General features: G+C 53.4%; 1 protein-coding gene across 9 annotated transcripts in view; it reads right to left on the bottom strand.

Moving 5' to 3' along the window:
- MPRIP (myosin phosphatase Rho interacting protein) overlaps positions 1-15,929 on the bottom strand; it is a 170,626-nt gene that overhangs the window by 138,901 nt on the left and 15,796 nt on the right. For 8 of the 9 annotated variants that reach the window (XM_008164738.4, XM_008164735.4, XM_042853101.2 and 5 more), the window contains exons 2-3: positions 9,157-9,234; positions 6,768-6,833 (exon numbers count right to left, since the gene is read on the bottom strand). In XM_008164738.4, coding sequence (XP_008162960.2) covers positions 6,768-6,833; positions 9,157-9,234 — 144 coding nt within the window. Of the gene's footprint in view, positions 1-6,767; positions 6,834-9,156; positions 9,235-11,259; positions 11,405-15,929 lie in introns of those variants that run through there. The other variant, XM_065560178.1, reaches the window with a different exon arrangement.

Raw genomic sequence — 15,929 nt, 5'->3', positions numbered from 1 at the left:
ATAGAAGGGGCAAAGTGGGGCAGATTAGGCCCTTCGCGGAGGGCCTGGCGGTGTCAGACACATAGTGGCATGAGCAAGCTACCTCCATTATCCACGTACAAATCCCTCCTGAAAACTCCCCTTTGCCAGGAGGCCTACAAAAACTTGACAATGGCGAGGCAGCTGGTGTGCTGAGAGGAGAGACTATCGCACTAACCAACAGTCTCGTTGTTTCCTTGCGCCTGTCTGTATCCATCTGTTGTCTCTTATCTCATACTTCGATTGTAAGCCCCTTAGGGGCAGAGACCATCTTTTTGTTCAGGGTTTGTACAGCGCCTAGCGTAACAGGGCCCAGGGCCACGATTAGGGCTCCCAGGGGCTGTGGGAATACAAACAAACAGCAGCACTGGCCTCACAGACAAAGGAGGGGGCCAGGTGGAGGCACAGGGAGGGCCATCTTTCTCTCTACAGAGCCTGTGTGCAAAGCTGACCCCCTCCACAGAGCCCCGTCCCAGGTCGCCACCGCAGAGGAGAGAAAGCACCTCAGAACACGTCACAATCCAGGGCAGCAATGCCACAGCATCACCCACAAGCATCTGCTTCCCTTTGCCAATGAGCCGCCCACTTTTCGGGTTCTTTTCCCTTCCTCTGGGAGCCTCATCTGGACTCAGTTACCGGCTCACTAGCCGGCAGCTCCTTAATTTGCTGAATACTTTAATGGCGAGGTTGGAGGCCACATTGCACCAGCTTCCTCCCAAAGCAGGTCGCTCCCATGGCTGGGCTAGCACCTCTGGGTTCCCAGGCTCACACTAGATCCCTCCATAATCCAGGGAATCCGGTGCCTGGGGCTAGTCAAAGGGTCCTGCTTAACAGCAAGTGGGAGCAGGTCTGATAACGCTAGCCCACCTCCATGCACAGGGGCGCCTGCAGCCAAGATGATGCAAACCGTCGCCAGGGTATCACCCCAGCCAACAGCCTGAGGTGCTGCAGACCAGTCCTGTGTACACAGGTCACCGGTGTGTTAACTACAGGGTGCACTTTGTGGGGAGGAAGGGGAAACGAGGGGTGTTGGAAGGACCCAACCCCCCCCCACACACATGCACTCGGCCCGTGGAAAGGCTTCAGAGGAGGGGATCTGCACAGGCCATGTATGAATCTAAATCAATGAATCTAAACGACTTCTGCAATGGGGGGGATGGCGCCAGGCGGAGAACAGGAGTCTCAACTGCCCCTGGAGCATCTGCCTCGAGACTAAGAGCAGCACAACCTCTGCTTTCTCAAGCACCTAAAGAGAACAACCCCTCCCCCCATCCTCCCTGCCTCAGCCCTGCAACAAGCAGGTCTGGCTCAGCACAACTGCAATCCTGCTATAAACAAGCTACATCTGGAAACCTCGATGCAGCTTCGATCATTTACTCTGTTTGAGGGGGGTGGTGAGCAGGGACCTCATCTTTTGGTGGGCTTGGTTTGTTTGTTTTTTTGTTTGTTTGTTTGTTTGTGTTTTTTATAAGCAACTCCTGATCCTTTAAGATTCTGGCCCTGCTTCCAACCCCTATGCTCCCCTGAGCTGTGCCAAGTTCTGCTAGATGAAAGACAGCACCTCTGTGTTGCCCTTGTTTCCCGCTTGGGCCCGTTCCAAGCCCGGCTGCTGGAGACAGAAGCTTGGAAGCTCTAACCACGGTTGCCGACCAAGGTTCCTCCTTCCTCTCCCCTGCAGCCAGGGAGAAGATGGGCCTTGGCCGAGCCTTGGGGAACAAGGAAGAAAAAACCCTCCTGACTAATGAAGGAAGCTCATTCTGCCCCCTCCTCACACTCGTGCCAGTCTCACTGCACACGGGTGGGGGGCTGGGATCCAAAATCCAAGCGACGTTCGCAGCTCCCCGGGCAGAGGAACTCCAGGACCCAGCTGGTGATGTAGTCTGGGAATCACCCAAGACTACACTAAACTTACCAAAGAACCTCCGCAAGCCGATAGACCCGCACTCCTTGGGGACCCCACTCTCTGTTTGCCTTCTCCCCTTTGCCCTCCCCCGCAACTCCAGCCAACCCTCACAGAGCATCAGTAAAGCCAGAGGTACGTTAGACGTACCAGTTCAGGTCCTGATTCAGCAGAGCACTTACAGTAAAGCACCTGCTTATGTACTTTGCTGAATCGGGGCCTTAAGCCCTGGTACTTCATTTCCCATTTGCAGAGTCGCTCTTCAGCTCACATCAGATTTTCCTTGTTCCTTGGAAGACAGAATCCACCCAGGTGAGCCTGGGATCCTGGCTCAAACACCAAGAGAGCTTGCATAGGCCAGGAGAGATTATTTTCCTCGCCACGGTTTTTACTGATAGGTGTGAGCTGGTGGCCTTATGGTATAAAGGAAGGGGAAACAGCCCAGCATACGAGACCCAGCCAAACAAGTGACTGTCAAAAGCAGCAAGGAATAAAATAAGGAACCCGTGTGCAATCTGTCTCTCTTGAGTGCAAGGAGCTGGAAGCTCCGGCCTGTGGCTTAGCCAGAGGTCTCCAAGGAATAATGCTTCAGGCACAGTCCCATGTGTCTGACCCCAGGGGGTTCGGTGCACCCCCTATAAAGCTACTGTCCTAACAACCAAGCAAAGGGCCTTTTCTGGCAATATCCTGCAAGAAGGAGTTACACAGGGCAGGGGACTCCATGGGAACTTCCACTGCGATGCACGGGAATTACCCAGAGCGACCCACAGAAAATCCTTGCCGGAATGATCTGAGCCCACTGTAAGCACGCCTCCCAGCCCGCAAGAAAGACAAAACCAGACCAAGAGCAGCTCGGCACATTCTGACTCCTAGATAACCCAGCTCTGCTCCACCGAGGATAAATCCGCCTCTGGAACAAGGGCTCCAGGGTTACATGAACCCCCGTAGCTTCCAGGACGGGCCAGCTCAGAACACGCTCACTTTGGCGCTGGTGCGACTGGAGTGAGAAGGGAGGGGAGGGGAGGCAAGGTCCCCTTGTTCCTCGGAGTCCATGCGCTAACAGATCTGGCATTGGATCCCAAAGGTTCAGGGACTGGTCGTTCTGCAAACAACTCCCCCAGGGTCAAGCAGAGGATACTCGGCATGAGGTTTTCCCATACTCTGCACAGGGAGAAAGAACATCCTCCTCTTCCACATCTCCTCCCTGCCTTTAGTCCTTGACGTACCAGATAAATAACCCCTTTGTCTCCTCTTGGCCATGGCTTTGTCCTGAGACAGAACGTCCCTCTGCTCTGCAATCCCTGCAAAATAACCACCAGCCAGGCTGCGAGTCAAGCCCCAAACCACCTTCTCACTCCCCGGAACTCCCACCTGGCCAGTGCATGCAGGGACTCCAATTAACTGGAGGGGGCGCTGTGCAGCAGGCCAAGAGGTCTGCCCACGTTTGTTCACCCAGGGCAGGAGATCCCAGCAGAGCAGCAGTTGTCCCATAGCTGTGTCCAGCGGTCACACTCAGACCAGGCGGGCTGGCAATCACCGGGCAGCCACCCACAGACTCTTGCATTGGAGCAGCGATACCTTTAAATCGGTCTGAATGCCAGCCAGGGTGCAGAGGGATTACTCTTCGGGAAAGGCTGGGGGGTATTTTTGCAGAACGTGTCAGAGCAAGCAGGAAGGTGGGCTTTGAACCAGCCTGGGCAAGGGGGAAGAGAGACGACTGCCTCCATCTGCTGACCTCAGCGGGTTTGGAACATCACACCCCAGATGTGGGGCAAGACACGCTCTTCACCCAGAGTCAAGGTCTCCCATCAAGGACCCCCCCACCGTAGGGCTCCCCTTCTCCCCACTGCGTGGCAGCTGAGAGCCTGGAGGAATAAAGACACTTACATGTGGGAAGCGGTCTTGGGTCTGCGCAGAGGGATCCAGCTTACGCATAGACCCAGACTTTTATTACACACATTCACATGCATTTCCCTCGCTTTCTAGTTGTTTGTTTTTCCGTCTTTTCCCTTTAAGCCCTGCCAGCCCAGGAGGTGCCTGGGGAATTGTGGTTTGACCTCTTTGCCCTTCATATTTTATCAAGCACCGTTCCCCTGCAGCACAGAGCGTCCTGGGCCATTTGCACTTCCAGCCAGCAATTGCACACCCAATTCCCTTCGGCACCTGAATGGAGGAGTTCAGGCCTAACATCCTCCTGGCAGCGTGGGCCAGGACAGGGCACAGAGCTGGGAGTCAGCAGTTCTGTTCCTGACTGGCTGGGTGACCTCTGAGCTGGTCACGCCACCCCTCTGTGCCTCAGTTTCCCACGCTCTTGGCAAAGAGGGCTGCTTGTGCAGCCTGAGGTTGCAACCAACTCCCATGACTAAGCAGGTTCCTCTTTGGCTACAGCCACTAACAGAGCAATGTGATGGGAACCCCAGTCATCTCAGGCCAAGCATGTTAAACCTCACGGGGGAGGCTAGAGTGGCTAGTCCCTTCCACACAGCTCAGGAGCCTCGTTCAGGCCTCAGCTACTCGGGACTTAAGCTAGCTGCAACAGAGCGAACATGCGCTGCACCGTGTAAACCAGGACATGCACTGGTACAAATTGGAGTAGGCTGCACTTGTGCAAGTTACCGTGTAAACAGTGTTTGCACCAGCACAGCTAACACTGGGGGCTGAAGCCCGAATAACGACAAAGCCTCGGTTACGTGGACTTGTCCTACGCATCCCAGAGAGCGTGGAGCTGCATCTTGCTCCCAGGAAACCAGCACGTGCCACCCTCAGCCCTACACAAGCTCTCGAGACACCAGCAACACCAAGAAATTGAGAGACTATACACCTTGTGCCATAGCCACTGGGTCATGCTGCGACCCAGCATCGCCGGCCCATTGACCACTGGGATCACAACTATACAGGGCCTATGAAAATAAACCGGCTTTGATACAGCTTTTAAAGGCCTTCTGAATAGGCCAGCGGAGCCACTAAGCAAGCAGAGAGTTTCCCAGCATCCCACTACTCCTCCCTCCTTGGCCCTGGGTCTTCCTAGGATTTGGGTCTCTTCTCTATAAGCCAGCAGAGCACAGCCTTCCTTTTGTATCCCCCCTGACATATTACCACAGCGAGGAGCCAGGTTGCTGAGATACTACAAGTGTATTGTAAGGCTCTACTGCTCCTGCCTGAGCAGTGTAAATTATTTAGGGGACTTGGATCAACCCCCAGAAGAGAAAAGAAAGAGAGAGAGACACACACACTTTGGAAATTGTGTCCTTAGTTTTCACATGCAGGCCCAAATTCTTGCAAATAATTGCCCCCAGGATGTCCCTACATGGAATGAGGGGGGTTGGCAGGGAAGCGCCCCATGGGGTGGAGGTGAAGTGTCTGCAGGGAGTGTGGAATGCAAGGACCGTTCCCCAGAAAGGCAGGGTTGTGAGCTATTGCACCGGCTGGAAGCTGCCACTGAACAGCAATTCAGGCTCAGGAGAGAGCCCAGTTTGCAGTAAGTGGGGCACAGTCAGGCTCAGAGCATGGATCCACCACCTCTGGCTCCCTCTGGGTACCAGCCATTGTGTAACAGCACGTCACCCAGCCCACTCTGCCCCGGGGCAGGGGAGAGCTGGGAAGCTAAAAGGTGCCCTCCGCCCCAGACACCTACAGTGTGACTGAGCCTCTCACACACTCCCCCAGATCCGGCCCCTGCCCCACGACATGCATGTACTTGCACACACCGCCCCAACATGCATGTCTTTGCGCAGCCCATCACATGCGCAAACACACCCCAGCACACCTCCCCCTTGGAACAGGAAAGCGCTAAGCCCAGCACAGGGAGACATACAACCCACGGGCTTGTTGAACTCTGGAGGATAAAAGCCGCAGCCCCAGCCAATCACGCTGGAGCTGGCCAAACGACCCAGATCCGCAGCTCCGCTCGCACAGGAGAGAGGGGAGAGGGTTTTCGCATAGAACAGAGCCCTGCCGCCCAGATCACAGGAATCCAGGTCCCCGAGAAGGAGAGAGAAGCAGGCAAACATCCCAGCTGACCTACTTTTTCTGGGCACTATTACAGAAGGGTCTGAGCCTACGCAGCCACAATCCTCCAACAACCAAAAACACCCAGCAAGGAAACCAAGAGACTCTAGGAACAGGAAGGATCCCTGGAACAGGGCCACACTGCCTCAGTCCAGGCCTCCTGGGGCGCTCCCATTCCCCTCCCTCCAGCCGGAGAGCAGGCACTTGGGATCATGGCAGGGGCTGGGCACACCATCCATTTCCCACTGCCTCTTGAGAGCCTGAGGTACACACCCCGCCTCCTCCCACGCTTTCCCTCCACACACAGAGCTCCCATTTGAGCCAGCCCCTACTCCTACCCAGTAAGGGACCTGTGGGTCGGTAGCAATGGCTTCTCTAGGGCCAGCCCAGACACTGCCTGTGACGCACCCTGACCAAGCTAGACTCGGCGCTTCAGGCCCTGCCCCGTTTCCGCCAAGGCCAGCCCCATCCACACTGGGACAGGGTCTCCCAGCACAGAGCCCCGGGGAACAGGCCGCTAGAGACCCCCACCGAAGCCCAGCACAGCCACTCTGCTCCTCAGGCCCCCGGGCTGCGTGGCACAGGGCTGCTTGCCAAGCTCCGCAATGTTCTGGCAAAGCCCGGCCTCATGCCAACCGCATCCAACGCTGCTCCCGGCGATCGCAGTCCTCAATGCGCCAGCCGCCACGGGCTTCGCACAGCCGCCCCAGGGCAGGCTGTGGCCCGTCTCCAGCCCTCCATCTCAGCGGCTAGGCCCATAGCAGCACCGAGAAGGCAGCCAGCACACCAGGGAAATACACAGGGAGCAGGGGAATGTCCACCTCCAGGAGGCGCCACTTACCATCTCGTCCAGGGCGTAGCGCAGCAGGCCATGTTCGTAGAGGATGAAGAACCGGCGCTGCCATTTCTGGAAGAGAAGACACCGCGGTTGGTAAACAGAGCTCCTTTCCCTCTCACGCTGGCCAGAGCGCTGCGGTGGATCGAGTCAGCTTCCTCTCCTAGGTCTGGCCATGGCGAGAAAGGAGCTGGATCCTTCCGCAAAAGGAGAGCTCAGCCACATGACACAAGCCAGCGTCCACATCACCCCCAGAATGCTCTGCTGCCGGCTGTATACGAATCAGCAGCAGAAGGGACCCAGCGCGGTGGTGGGTGGGCTGCAGAACCACAACCGGCACGGGGTTCCCAGGGAGTGGAAGGTGGCCCCGTGGGAAGCGTGCATGCCAGGGAACGCTGTACTCCGGCCGAGCACTTGGACGACTCTAGCACCACCCTGGTTTTCAAAGGCAATCTAGCTGGCCACCTGGAGCCGGGTTCCCCTGAAACCAACCCTGCTCGAGCAGCAGCCTGCCCAAACCTGGCCATGTTATAACAGATGCACTCTGTGTGGCATACGCACCAGGCCATGGGAGCCGTTTGCCCATGCAAACACCGCCCAGCACACCTTGGCATGCGTTACCATTCGGCATGGTCAGGGATGGCACTGTATCATTAATGGGTGGGGGGTGGATAGCGGCAGCTCTAGAAAGCATGTTCCCCCTCGGGTGACCCTGCCAGGGCTCCGCGGGAGGCCCTCGCTCACACCAGTCTGAGTTTTCTAAAGCTGATTTACTGTCTGACTTCCTTACATGGGCATCCAAAGAAGTGCTGGGTTATTTGCAGCCAGATCCTGCGTTATGTCAGCTGCATCTCAGATAACACAGGAAGTGGCTCAGAAGGATTTGCTCCAAGGCGAGGTGGCATAGATTAGAGGAGCACGTGCTGGTGCCAGGCGGACGTACAGAGAGAGGGGGAGTGCAGCGGCTGGAACATCCCGTCACTGGGCTGAGAAGCAAGAGCCTGGTGCAAATTCTCTCCCCCCAGCAGAGCTCCTCTTCCCCCCCGAAACCCACCACCAGCCTCCGCTCTGTCGAGGGTGCATTATCCCAGCCTACCTGACTTTCAGCCCCCTCCCCTGCATTTATTCAAGCATGTCCTATGCCTGCAGCATGAGGGGAAAATCCAGTGTGCCTAGCGCCCAGAGAAGCTCCATAGAAACTGGAAGATTCCCCCACCCCACCCTTATTCTCAGCATGCAGATCTCAGGCAGCCTCACCCTCCCGGGGAGAATTATAGACTCACACCTCCTGCGCTCCAGCAGGGATGAGGCATGGGGCTGTCCCCGCCCCAGATGCCCAGCCTTCACACAGCTAGGAGCTGGAGAATCTCACTTGGGCTGTGTCTCGTTAACACAAAGATGGTTCTTTCTTACCATCGTGTGGGGTGCCTAACCAACCCCAATTAGCCTGCCCCTGCCACCCTCTGAATGGCATCACTAGACTGCTCCAGGCCGGTGAGGCAGACACAGGCATGAGCCACCTACTCCATCAAACACCTGCCAAGACCCTACGTGTTTGCAGGCAGCCTAGGCGATCGAAGGGCTCTGCACTGCCATTTGCCACCACATCTATGCCATTTGCCTGTAGACTGTAAGCCCCTCGCTGCCAGTTACTTGCTTGGCACTGCGCTGCCCTGTACGATTTACAGCGCTGAATAAGGGATACGTGATCATTAGAGATGGGTCCTTAGCAACCCTCCAACTCCCTCAAAGCTGCAGGGGGAGGTTTCAAACTTGGGATCCAGATTCTGTGGCTTGAGCCCAACTCAGTAATAATTTATCATTATGGCTCAGGTTACAAACACGGCCTTGGACACCATCCCACTCCCAGCACTTCCCTTCTCAGGCACAAGACCCTAGCATCGTACTGGCAACTAAGGCAACCGCCTACCTAGAGAAGCAATCTCAGGACCGTACCTAGAGCTCTCGGTACAACTCTGCAGCTAGGAGGACGGAAAGCCAGCATCCGCTACACACATTCTGCTGGCCACCAGCAGAACTGCCTTTACCTTCCCATTGGAAAGGTATCTCTTAACCCATTCGCTGCTGGATCTCTCCCACCTACAGGAGACTATTCCATTACCACCTACAGCATGCACAGGGGGTGCTGCCCTTCTGCCTGATTTCCTGGGACGCCAAGCATCAGCCAACGCGTCTCATAGCAAACCGGGGCACGTGCAGTGGGACTGGATTACTGCTGAACATGTGGGAGAGATGAGCTTGGGACGATGAAGGAGCAACAAACCTCCCAGAACGCCTCCCTGCACTTCCAGTCCATGCGCCCTCCTCCACCCCCTCCCATGCTTCATCTGCCACAACAGCTAGAGTAGAAGGAGAAAGATTTTGCTTTCCTTACCCGGGAACGGTGCACAGGGTTGTCAAAGTCCGTCCCTTCTGGTGCCAGTAGCAGCCAACCGCCATAGATGGGCTTTGCCTACGAAGGAACAGAAGAGAACCAGTCAGCTGGAGTCTTAAGGAGACAGACCCACTCCCTCCAATATGGCAAGTCCATGGTTACTAGAGAATTCTGGGTGGGACCCAGCGTGTCCTCAGGACGTCAGGAACACTGGACACGTCCGTTAAAGTTTTGCGTCCTCAACCCAGCTGTCTGGAGGCCCAGGGCAGAAACAGCTTTGCGATTCACACTCCTTGGTCCTGAGTCGGCTAATCAACGGGACAAAGAGGAAATCTACATAAAGTCCCTCTCCTGACATAGTTCTTATGCAAGACACTCGTCAAGGAAGCCCATCTCTTCAGCTCTACTGAAGAGAACATCAGCAGCTTTACCAGTGTGGCCGGGTCCTATACTGAACAGTGTTCCCAAACTCGCTCTTCTCCACAGTCAGTTCCAGCATCCAGCAACCTGGCACAGACTAGGCCACTCCTAGTCATTTCACACCGGGAAGCTGCTCATTTAGCTGATAACAGCAAAAGGAGGAGAAAGAATAACTGGAAAAACTACCTGCATCATCACAGAAATCAGCAGAAGAAAATCTCAGCTCCCCTCCCAGAATTTTCTTCTTTAATGGTGGAACTAAACGCTGCCAAAGGGAAGTCCTTGTTTCACTGCCTTTAGGACCATAGGACTGGAAAGGTCCTCCCGGATCAAAGTCCAGGCCTCTTATATCATAGGCAACCCCAGCATACAAGGCGAGTCACCCACTAGTGAATGGCCAAAATGGTCAGGCTGCAAAACACATTCTCCCCAAATCCTCCTTCTGCCACTTTCTCTCCTACCAGCTGAATATGCTACTCCCAGACCACGAGTTACTTACTGGACACGAAGATGGTGGACATCAGAACCATGGCGAGCAACGTGCCAGGGCACTGTCACCATACAGAAAACGTGATCTTGTTTACACAAATATTTACTTCACAGCAAGATGGGATGTAAATCTACCCCGCACTAGCCTGCTGGCGCGTACTAACTGTCCGGGGGGACCCTGCTGACGTGCACTAACAGTTCCTGGCCTTCAGAGGGGAGCTTAGGCCCAAAATATATATAAGAATCAGTTCAAACCCTTTTCAAGTGACATCAACGTGAAATCTAGACTAAACTGTTTCAGACCTAACACTCCCATGGGCCATTCCTGTCAGTTTCTGTGGTTTTGCAACACTTAAAAAAAAAAAAATTCCCCTCTGGAAAAATCCAAACAAACGACAGGAAAAATTGCCTGTGCACCTACAGCTGCCAAAGGCATGAAGTCCATAAAGTTTGCAAACTGGAGACAAAACGAAGACGCCTCTTAATTGCTTATGAACTGAAAAAGATAAAAATCTCTTCTCCAATCTCCTTCAGTAGCACGTTAAATATCAGGCGTTGCTTGTAACAACAGGGAAAACAAGATCTCATGATTGTCTAAAAATAAGGTGACGGTCCCTTTAAGAGGTTGGGGTTTTTTTTTTGTTTTTTTTGTTTTTAAATAAAACAAAATACAACGTTAAATTAAAAAAAATTTAGGGCTGAATTTAATTCCTCTGCAGCATCCCGCTGCCTTCCCGAACTCTCCTACTGAGGTGCAGCCTTAAATTAATCATCCGAGACAGCTCCTGAATTTCCTCCCCACTTTCCTAGTCACAGATGATGATTTTACCTGTGACTCCAGCTTACAAGGACCACCGCCCCTTACAGAGGCAGTGCACTGCAGCAGTAGGGAAAAGGACATCGTTTTCTTCTGCATTTGTTTGTACAGCACCTGGCACAGTGGGGCACTAGTGCCGTGCCAATAAGACGACACCCTCGCCCCAGGATGAGACCTTTCCTAAATCATTTCTCCTCTGCGCGTCACTTTCCCTATTCATGAAGTGGGGCATGTACCCAGCTCTGGAAAGCGCTTTGGAAACCTCGACCGAAGTGCTAGACTTTCTCCCCCCCCCCACCCCAGCCAAGCTTTGACCAAATCCCAGCGCTCCTTCCTTCACAACCCATCCCTCCCCTCAGCAGAAGCCTGGGCCATACCTGGATTCCTGCAGCCCCTTCCTGCAGCCCCTTCAAAGCTCTGGCACCAAGACCACCTCTCCTTCCGAACATGTCTCCTGGCTTCTTAGGTCCTGTTGCTGCAGTGCTCACTCTCCTTCCACAGCAGGTACGAAACGTGCACCCTCACTTCCAGAACTCTGCACCGCCACACCCCCAGCCTACACTTCTTTCCCAATCTCCTCCCACGCCCTCGACTCTCGTAATTCTCTTTCTTGCCACTCCTTCCACTTAGTAATAACTGGGAGGTGGTTCTGTCTGCCAGGCAGCCTCCCCCAGAGATATCTCCGGATGATCCACCTGTTCTTATTCTAGGCCGCAGCCAACCTATGAACTGCATGTCCTCCCCCCATCCCCCATTCTGTTGCCTTCTTCCACCTGCATGCTCTTTGGGGCAGAGATTCTGATTTGTTCTACATCTGTTGCCTCCGGACCAGCACTGTGACCACACAGAGCACGTTATCAATAGGGAAAAGTCTCTGCAACCCAAACATTGTGCTGTAGCAGTCCAATACTGCAGGCAAAGGTGGAAAGTGGGCCGCTCAATTTCACTTTCTGAATTTCTCCCAGCTCGGACAGGAAGAATAAAGTGGCAGAATGGAAGCTAGAGTTTTAAATTCCATCTTCCACCCATTGGAAGTGTGCATTAGTAGCAGAGAGGAAGGATTATCCAGTGGTCAGACACTAGCGTGGCTCTTGAAACACCCAGGTTTGATTCCTTGCTCTGCCACAGATTTCCTGTGTGATCTCGAGCAAGTCACTTATTCTGTGCATCAGCTGCCCACCTGAGAAATGGGGATATCAGCACTGCCCTGACTCATAGCGGTGTTGGGTGAGTAAATACACTGAAGGTTGTGAAGTGCTCAGACGCTGCAGTAACGGGGCCATGTCAAGCACCCAAGATAGATGGACAGTAAAGACAGAGAAGGAAAATCTTCCTCTTATCACAGCAGAATGTGGATATTTGGCAAGAATCGTACCCCACGTCAAACAACTCTCCTCTCCCAGAACAGCAATTGTAGCATCAGCCCATTCAGCCGCATTAGGGGGTGTGACACTGGTCCTTTTCAGACCTTCTCTATACAGAGAGCAGTAACTGCTGAGCTAGGCGTACATGAGTTGTAAGTGCCTCCATACTCCGCAAGTGTCTCTCCCTGTTTCTTCCATTAAAAAAAGGATTTGAAAAGGGTGATTTTTTTTTAACCCAACCACCTGCCATGCCTTCATTCTCATCTCACCTGTAACACGATCCAATCACTGGAAGTTGAAGCTAGACAAATTCAGGCCGGAAACAAGCTGTACATCTTTAACAGGGAGGCTAGTTAATCATCGGAACAACTTACCAAGGGTCGTGGTGGATTCTCCATCACCGACAATGTTTAAATCCAGATTGGATGTTTTTCTAAAAAGCTCTAGGAATTATATTGGGGACCTTCTCTGGCCTGTGCTGTACAGGAGATCAGACTAGATCAGAGGTGGGCAAACTTTTTGGGCCGAGGGCCACATCTGGGTGGGGAAATTGTATGCAGGGCCGGGGCAGGGGGCTGGAGTGCGGGGGGGGGGGGGTGCGGGGTGCAGGAAAGGGCTCAGGGCAAGGGATTGGGGCAGAGGAGGGGTGTGGGATGTCTGAGGGGGCTCAGGGCAGGGGATTGGGGTGCAGGAGGGGGCTCAGGGCAGGGGGTTGGGGTGCAGGAAGGGTGCGGCAGGGGCTCAGTGCAGGGGGTTGGGGTCCAGGAGGGGTGCGGCGGGGGCTCAGGGCACAGCACGGAGCTCAGGGCAGGGGGTTGGGGTGCAGGAGGGATGCAGGCAGGGGGCTTAGGGCAGGGAGTTGGGGGGCGGGGTGCAGGAGGGGTTCGGGCTCCGGGGTGGCAGCGGCACGCACTGGGGCCAAGGCAGGCTCCTTGCACACCTGCCCTGTCCCATGCCGCTCCAGGAAGCGCCTCCAGGTACCTCCCCCGAAGCTCCCATTGGCCGCAGTTCCCCATTCCCAGCCAATGGGAGCTGCAGGGAGCGGTGCCTGAAGGCAAGGACAACGCATGGAGCCCTCTGTCCCCCAGCCCGGGGGCCGCAGGGACATGGTGCCGGCGGCACCGCAGGCCGGATCCAAAGCCCTGAGGGGCCGGATCTGGCCCGCGGGCCGTAGTTTGCCCACCCCTGGACTAGATGATCACAATGGTCCCCTCTGGCCTTGGAATCTCTCAGCCTGACATTTGACAGAGACATTGGTGCAGACAGAAGCTCCTGGTTGCACAGCAATCACCTAGATCTGGTTCTTCACTTCAACCAACACAGCAGGGAAGAGAGGAACAAAGGCTGGCAGGCGAACGGCTTACTTAGCAAAACCACCCCTTGCGGTCCTAGTCCATTTCTCTCCCTTGCCAGGCATTCCCCAGGGATGGCCTGACGGTGAGTTCAGGGCATCACACCCACTTATGTGGCAACCGGACTGCATTAGATCTAACCACCGAACCAATTACGAAGAACCAGGAGTTGGAGCAGGCAGGTAAAGAGCTGTCAGCCAAATACAAATGCCTTTGGGTAGCAGCAGAGGCGACTGAAAGCAATCAGCCAGGCAAATTAACAGCAGCCCGCTTGGAAGAAAGGACACCTGGATCTGTACTGTGGAATGGGGAGCTTAGCTCTAGGGAGATCTCAGCCTGACTGCTCAGAAAAAGCTACAGTAGTGTTCATCTGCCAGCCACTACCAGAGACACTGCCAATGTCGATTCACCTTGCACCCTACCAGGGCCCTTCAATACCCAGAGGAACATTTCACAGGGCCCAGCAGCTCTGCATGCTAATTATGCTTTGCAATCCAATACGTGGCTTTCACCGGCAGAAATTAAATGAATTTGCAATAGGGCTGTCGATTAATCGCAGTTAACTCACGCAATTAACTCAAAAAAATTAATCACGATTAATCACACTGTTAAACAACAAAATACCAATTGAAATCTATTAAATATTTTGGATGCTTTTCTACATTTTCAAATATATCGATTTCAATTACAACACAGAATTCGAAGTGTACAGTGCTTACTTTATATTATTTTGATTACAAATATTTGCACTGTAAAAATGATAAAATACTATTTCTTTTTCAATGAACTACAGTACAGGTGAAATCTCTTTATCGTGAAAGTACAACTTATAAATGTAGATTTTTTTTTTGGTTACGTAACTGCACTCAAAAACAAAACAAGTAAGACATTAGAGCCTACAAGTACACTCAGTCCTACTTCTTGTTCAGCCAATCGCTAAAACAAACAAGTTTGTTTACATTTACAGGAGATAATGGTGCCCTCTTCTTACTTACAATGTTTCCAGAAAGTGAGAACAGATGTTCACATGGCAATATTGTAGCTGGCATTGAAAGATATTTACGCGCCAGATATGCTAAACATTTGTATACCCCTTCATGTTTCGACCACCATTCCAGAGGACATTTCCATGCTGATGACGCTCGTTAAAGGAATAATGTGTTAATTAAATTTATGACTGAACTGCTGGGGGGAGAATTGTATGTCTCCTGCTCTGTTTCACCTGCATTCTGCATATATTTCATGTTATAGCAGTCTCGGATGATGACCCAGCACATGTTGTTCATTTTAAGAACAACACTTTCACTGCGGATTTGACAAAACGCAAAGAAGGTACCAATGTGAGGTTTCTAAAGATAGCTACAGCACTCGACCCAAGGTTTAAGAATCTGAAATGCCTTCCAAAATCTGAGAGGGACAAGGGGCGGAGCATGCTTTCAGAAGTCTTAAAAGAGCAACACTCCGATGTGAAAACTACAGAACCAGAACCACCAAAAAGAAAATCAACCTTCTGCTGGTGGCATCTGACTCAGATGATGAAAATGAACATGCATCCATCCGCTTCGCTTTGGATCGTTATTGAGTAGACCCCCTCATTAGCATGGACGCATGTCCTCTGGAATGGTGGCTGAAGCATGAAGGGACATATGAATCTTTAGCGCATCTGGCACGTAAATATCTTGCTACACCGGCTACAACAATGCCATGAGAACGTCTGTTCTCCCTTTCAGGTGACATTTTAAACAAGAAGTGGGCAGCATTATCTCCTGCAAATGTAAACCAACTTGTTTGTCTGAGTGACTGGCTGAACAAGAAGTAGGACTGAGTGAACTTGTAGGCTCCAAAGTTCAACCCTTCTGGGAAGGTGCTCTCTGCTCACCACTGAAATGCAGTCACCACGGAGGTGGAACGCCGCAGCTGCTTAGTAGATCACAACTCCCCCTGGGGGAATTCTGCACCACTGGCCAATGCATAATTTTGCAGAAATTAATGTTTTTTGCACAGAATTTCCTTTCCCCCCCACAGAAATGGGATGCAGTGCTGCTGACCACCACTAGGAGGACACTGCCGGGGGAAGGGGGAGAGAACTAGAGGGTTCCTGGCAGTTGCCGTTCCCCGCACGCCCTGAGAGAAGGAGAGGGCGGCGCACAGGAAACTCTGTGCAAGTCTGGGACCGAGTATAGGGCTGTTTCTCCCTCTGGATCCCTGGGCTCTAAGGGGGGGGGGGGGGGAGGTCTGGGCTGGGGGGACATGGCTGGGCTCGGGGGGGGGGGGAAGGTATCTGGGCAAGGGGCCCCCGTAGCTGGGTAGGGTTACCAGGCATCCAGATTT

The sequence above is a fragment of the Chrysemys picta genome, chromosome 10 (genome assembly GCF_011386835.1).
Source record: "Chrysemys picta bellii isolate R12L10 chromosome 10, ASM1138683v2, whole genome shotgun sequence".
In the NCBI taxonomy this organism is placed as follows: Eukaryota; Metazoa; Chordata; order Testudines; family Emydidae; genus Chrysemys; species Chrysemys picta.
This window is presented reverse-complemented; position numbering and strand designations above follow the sequence as displayed.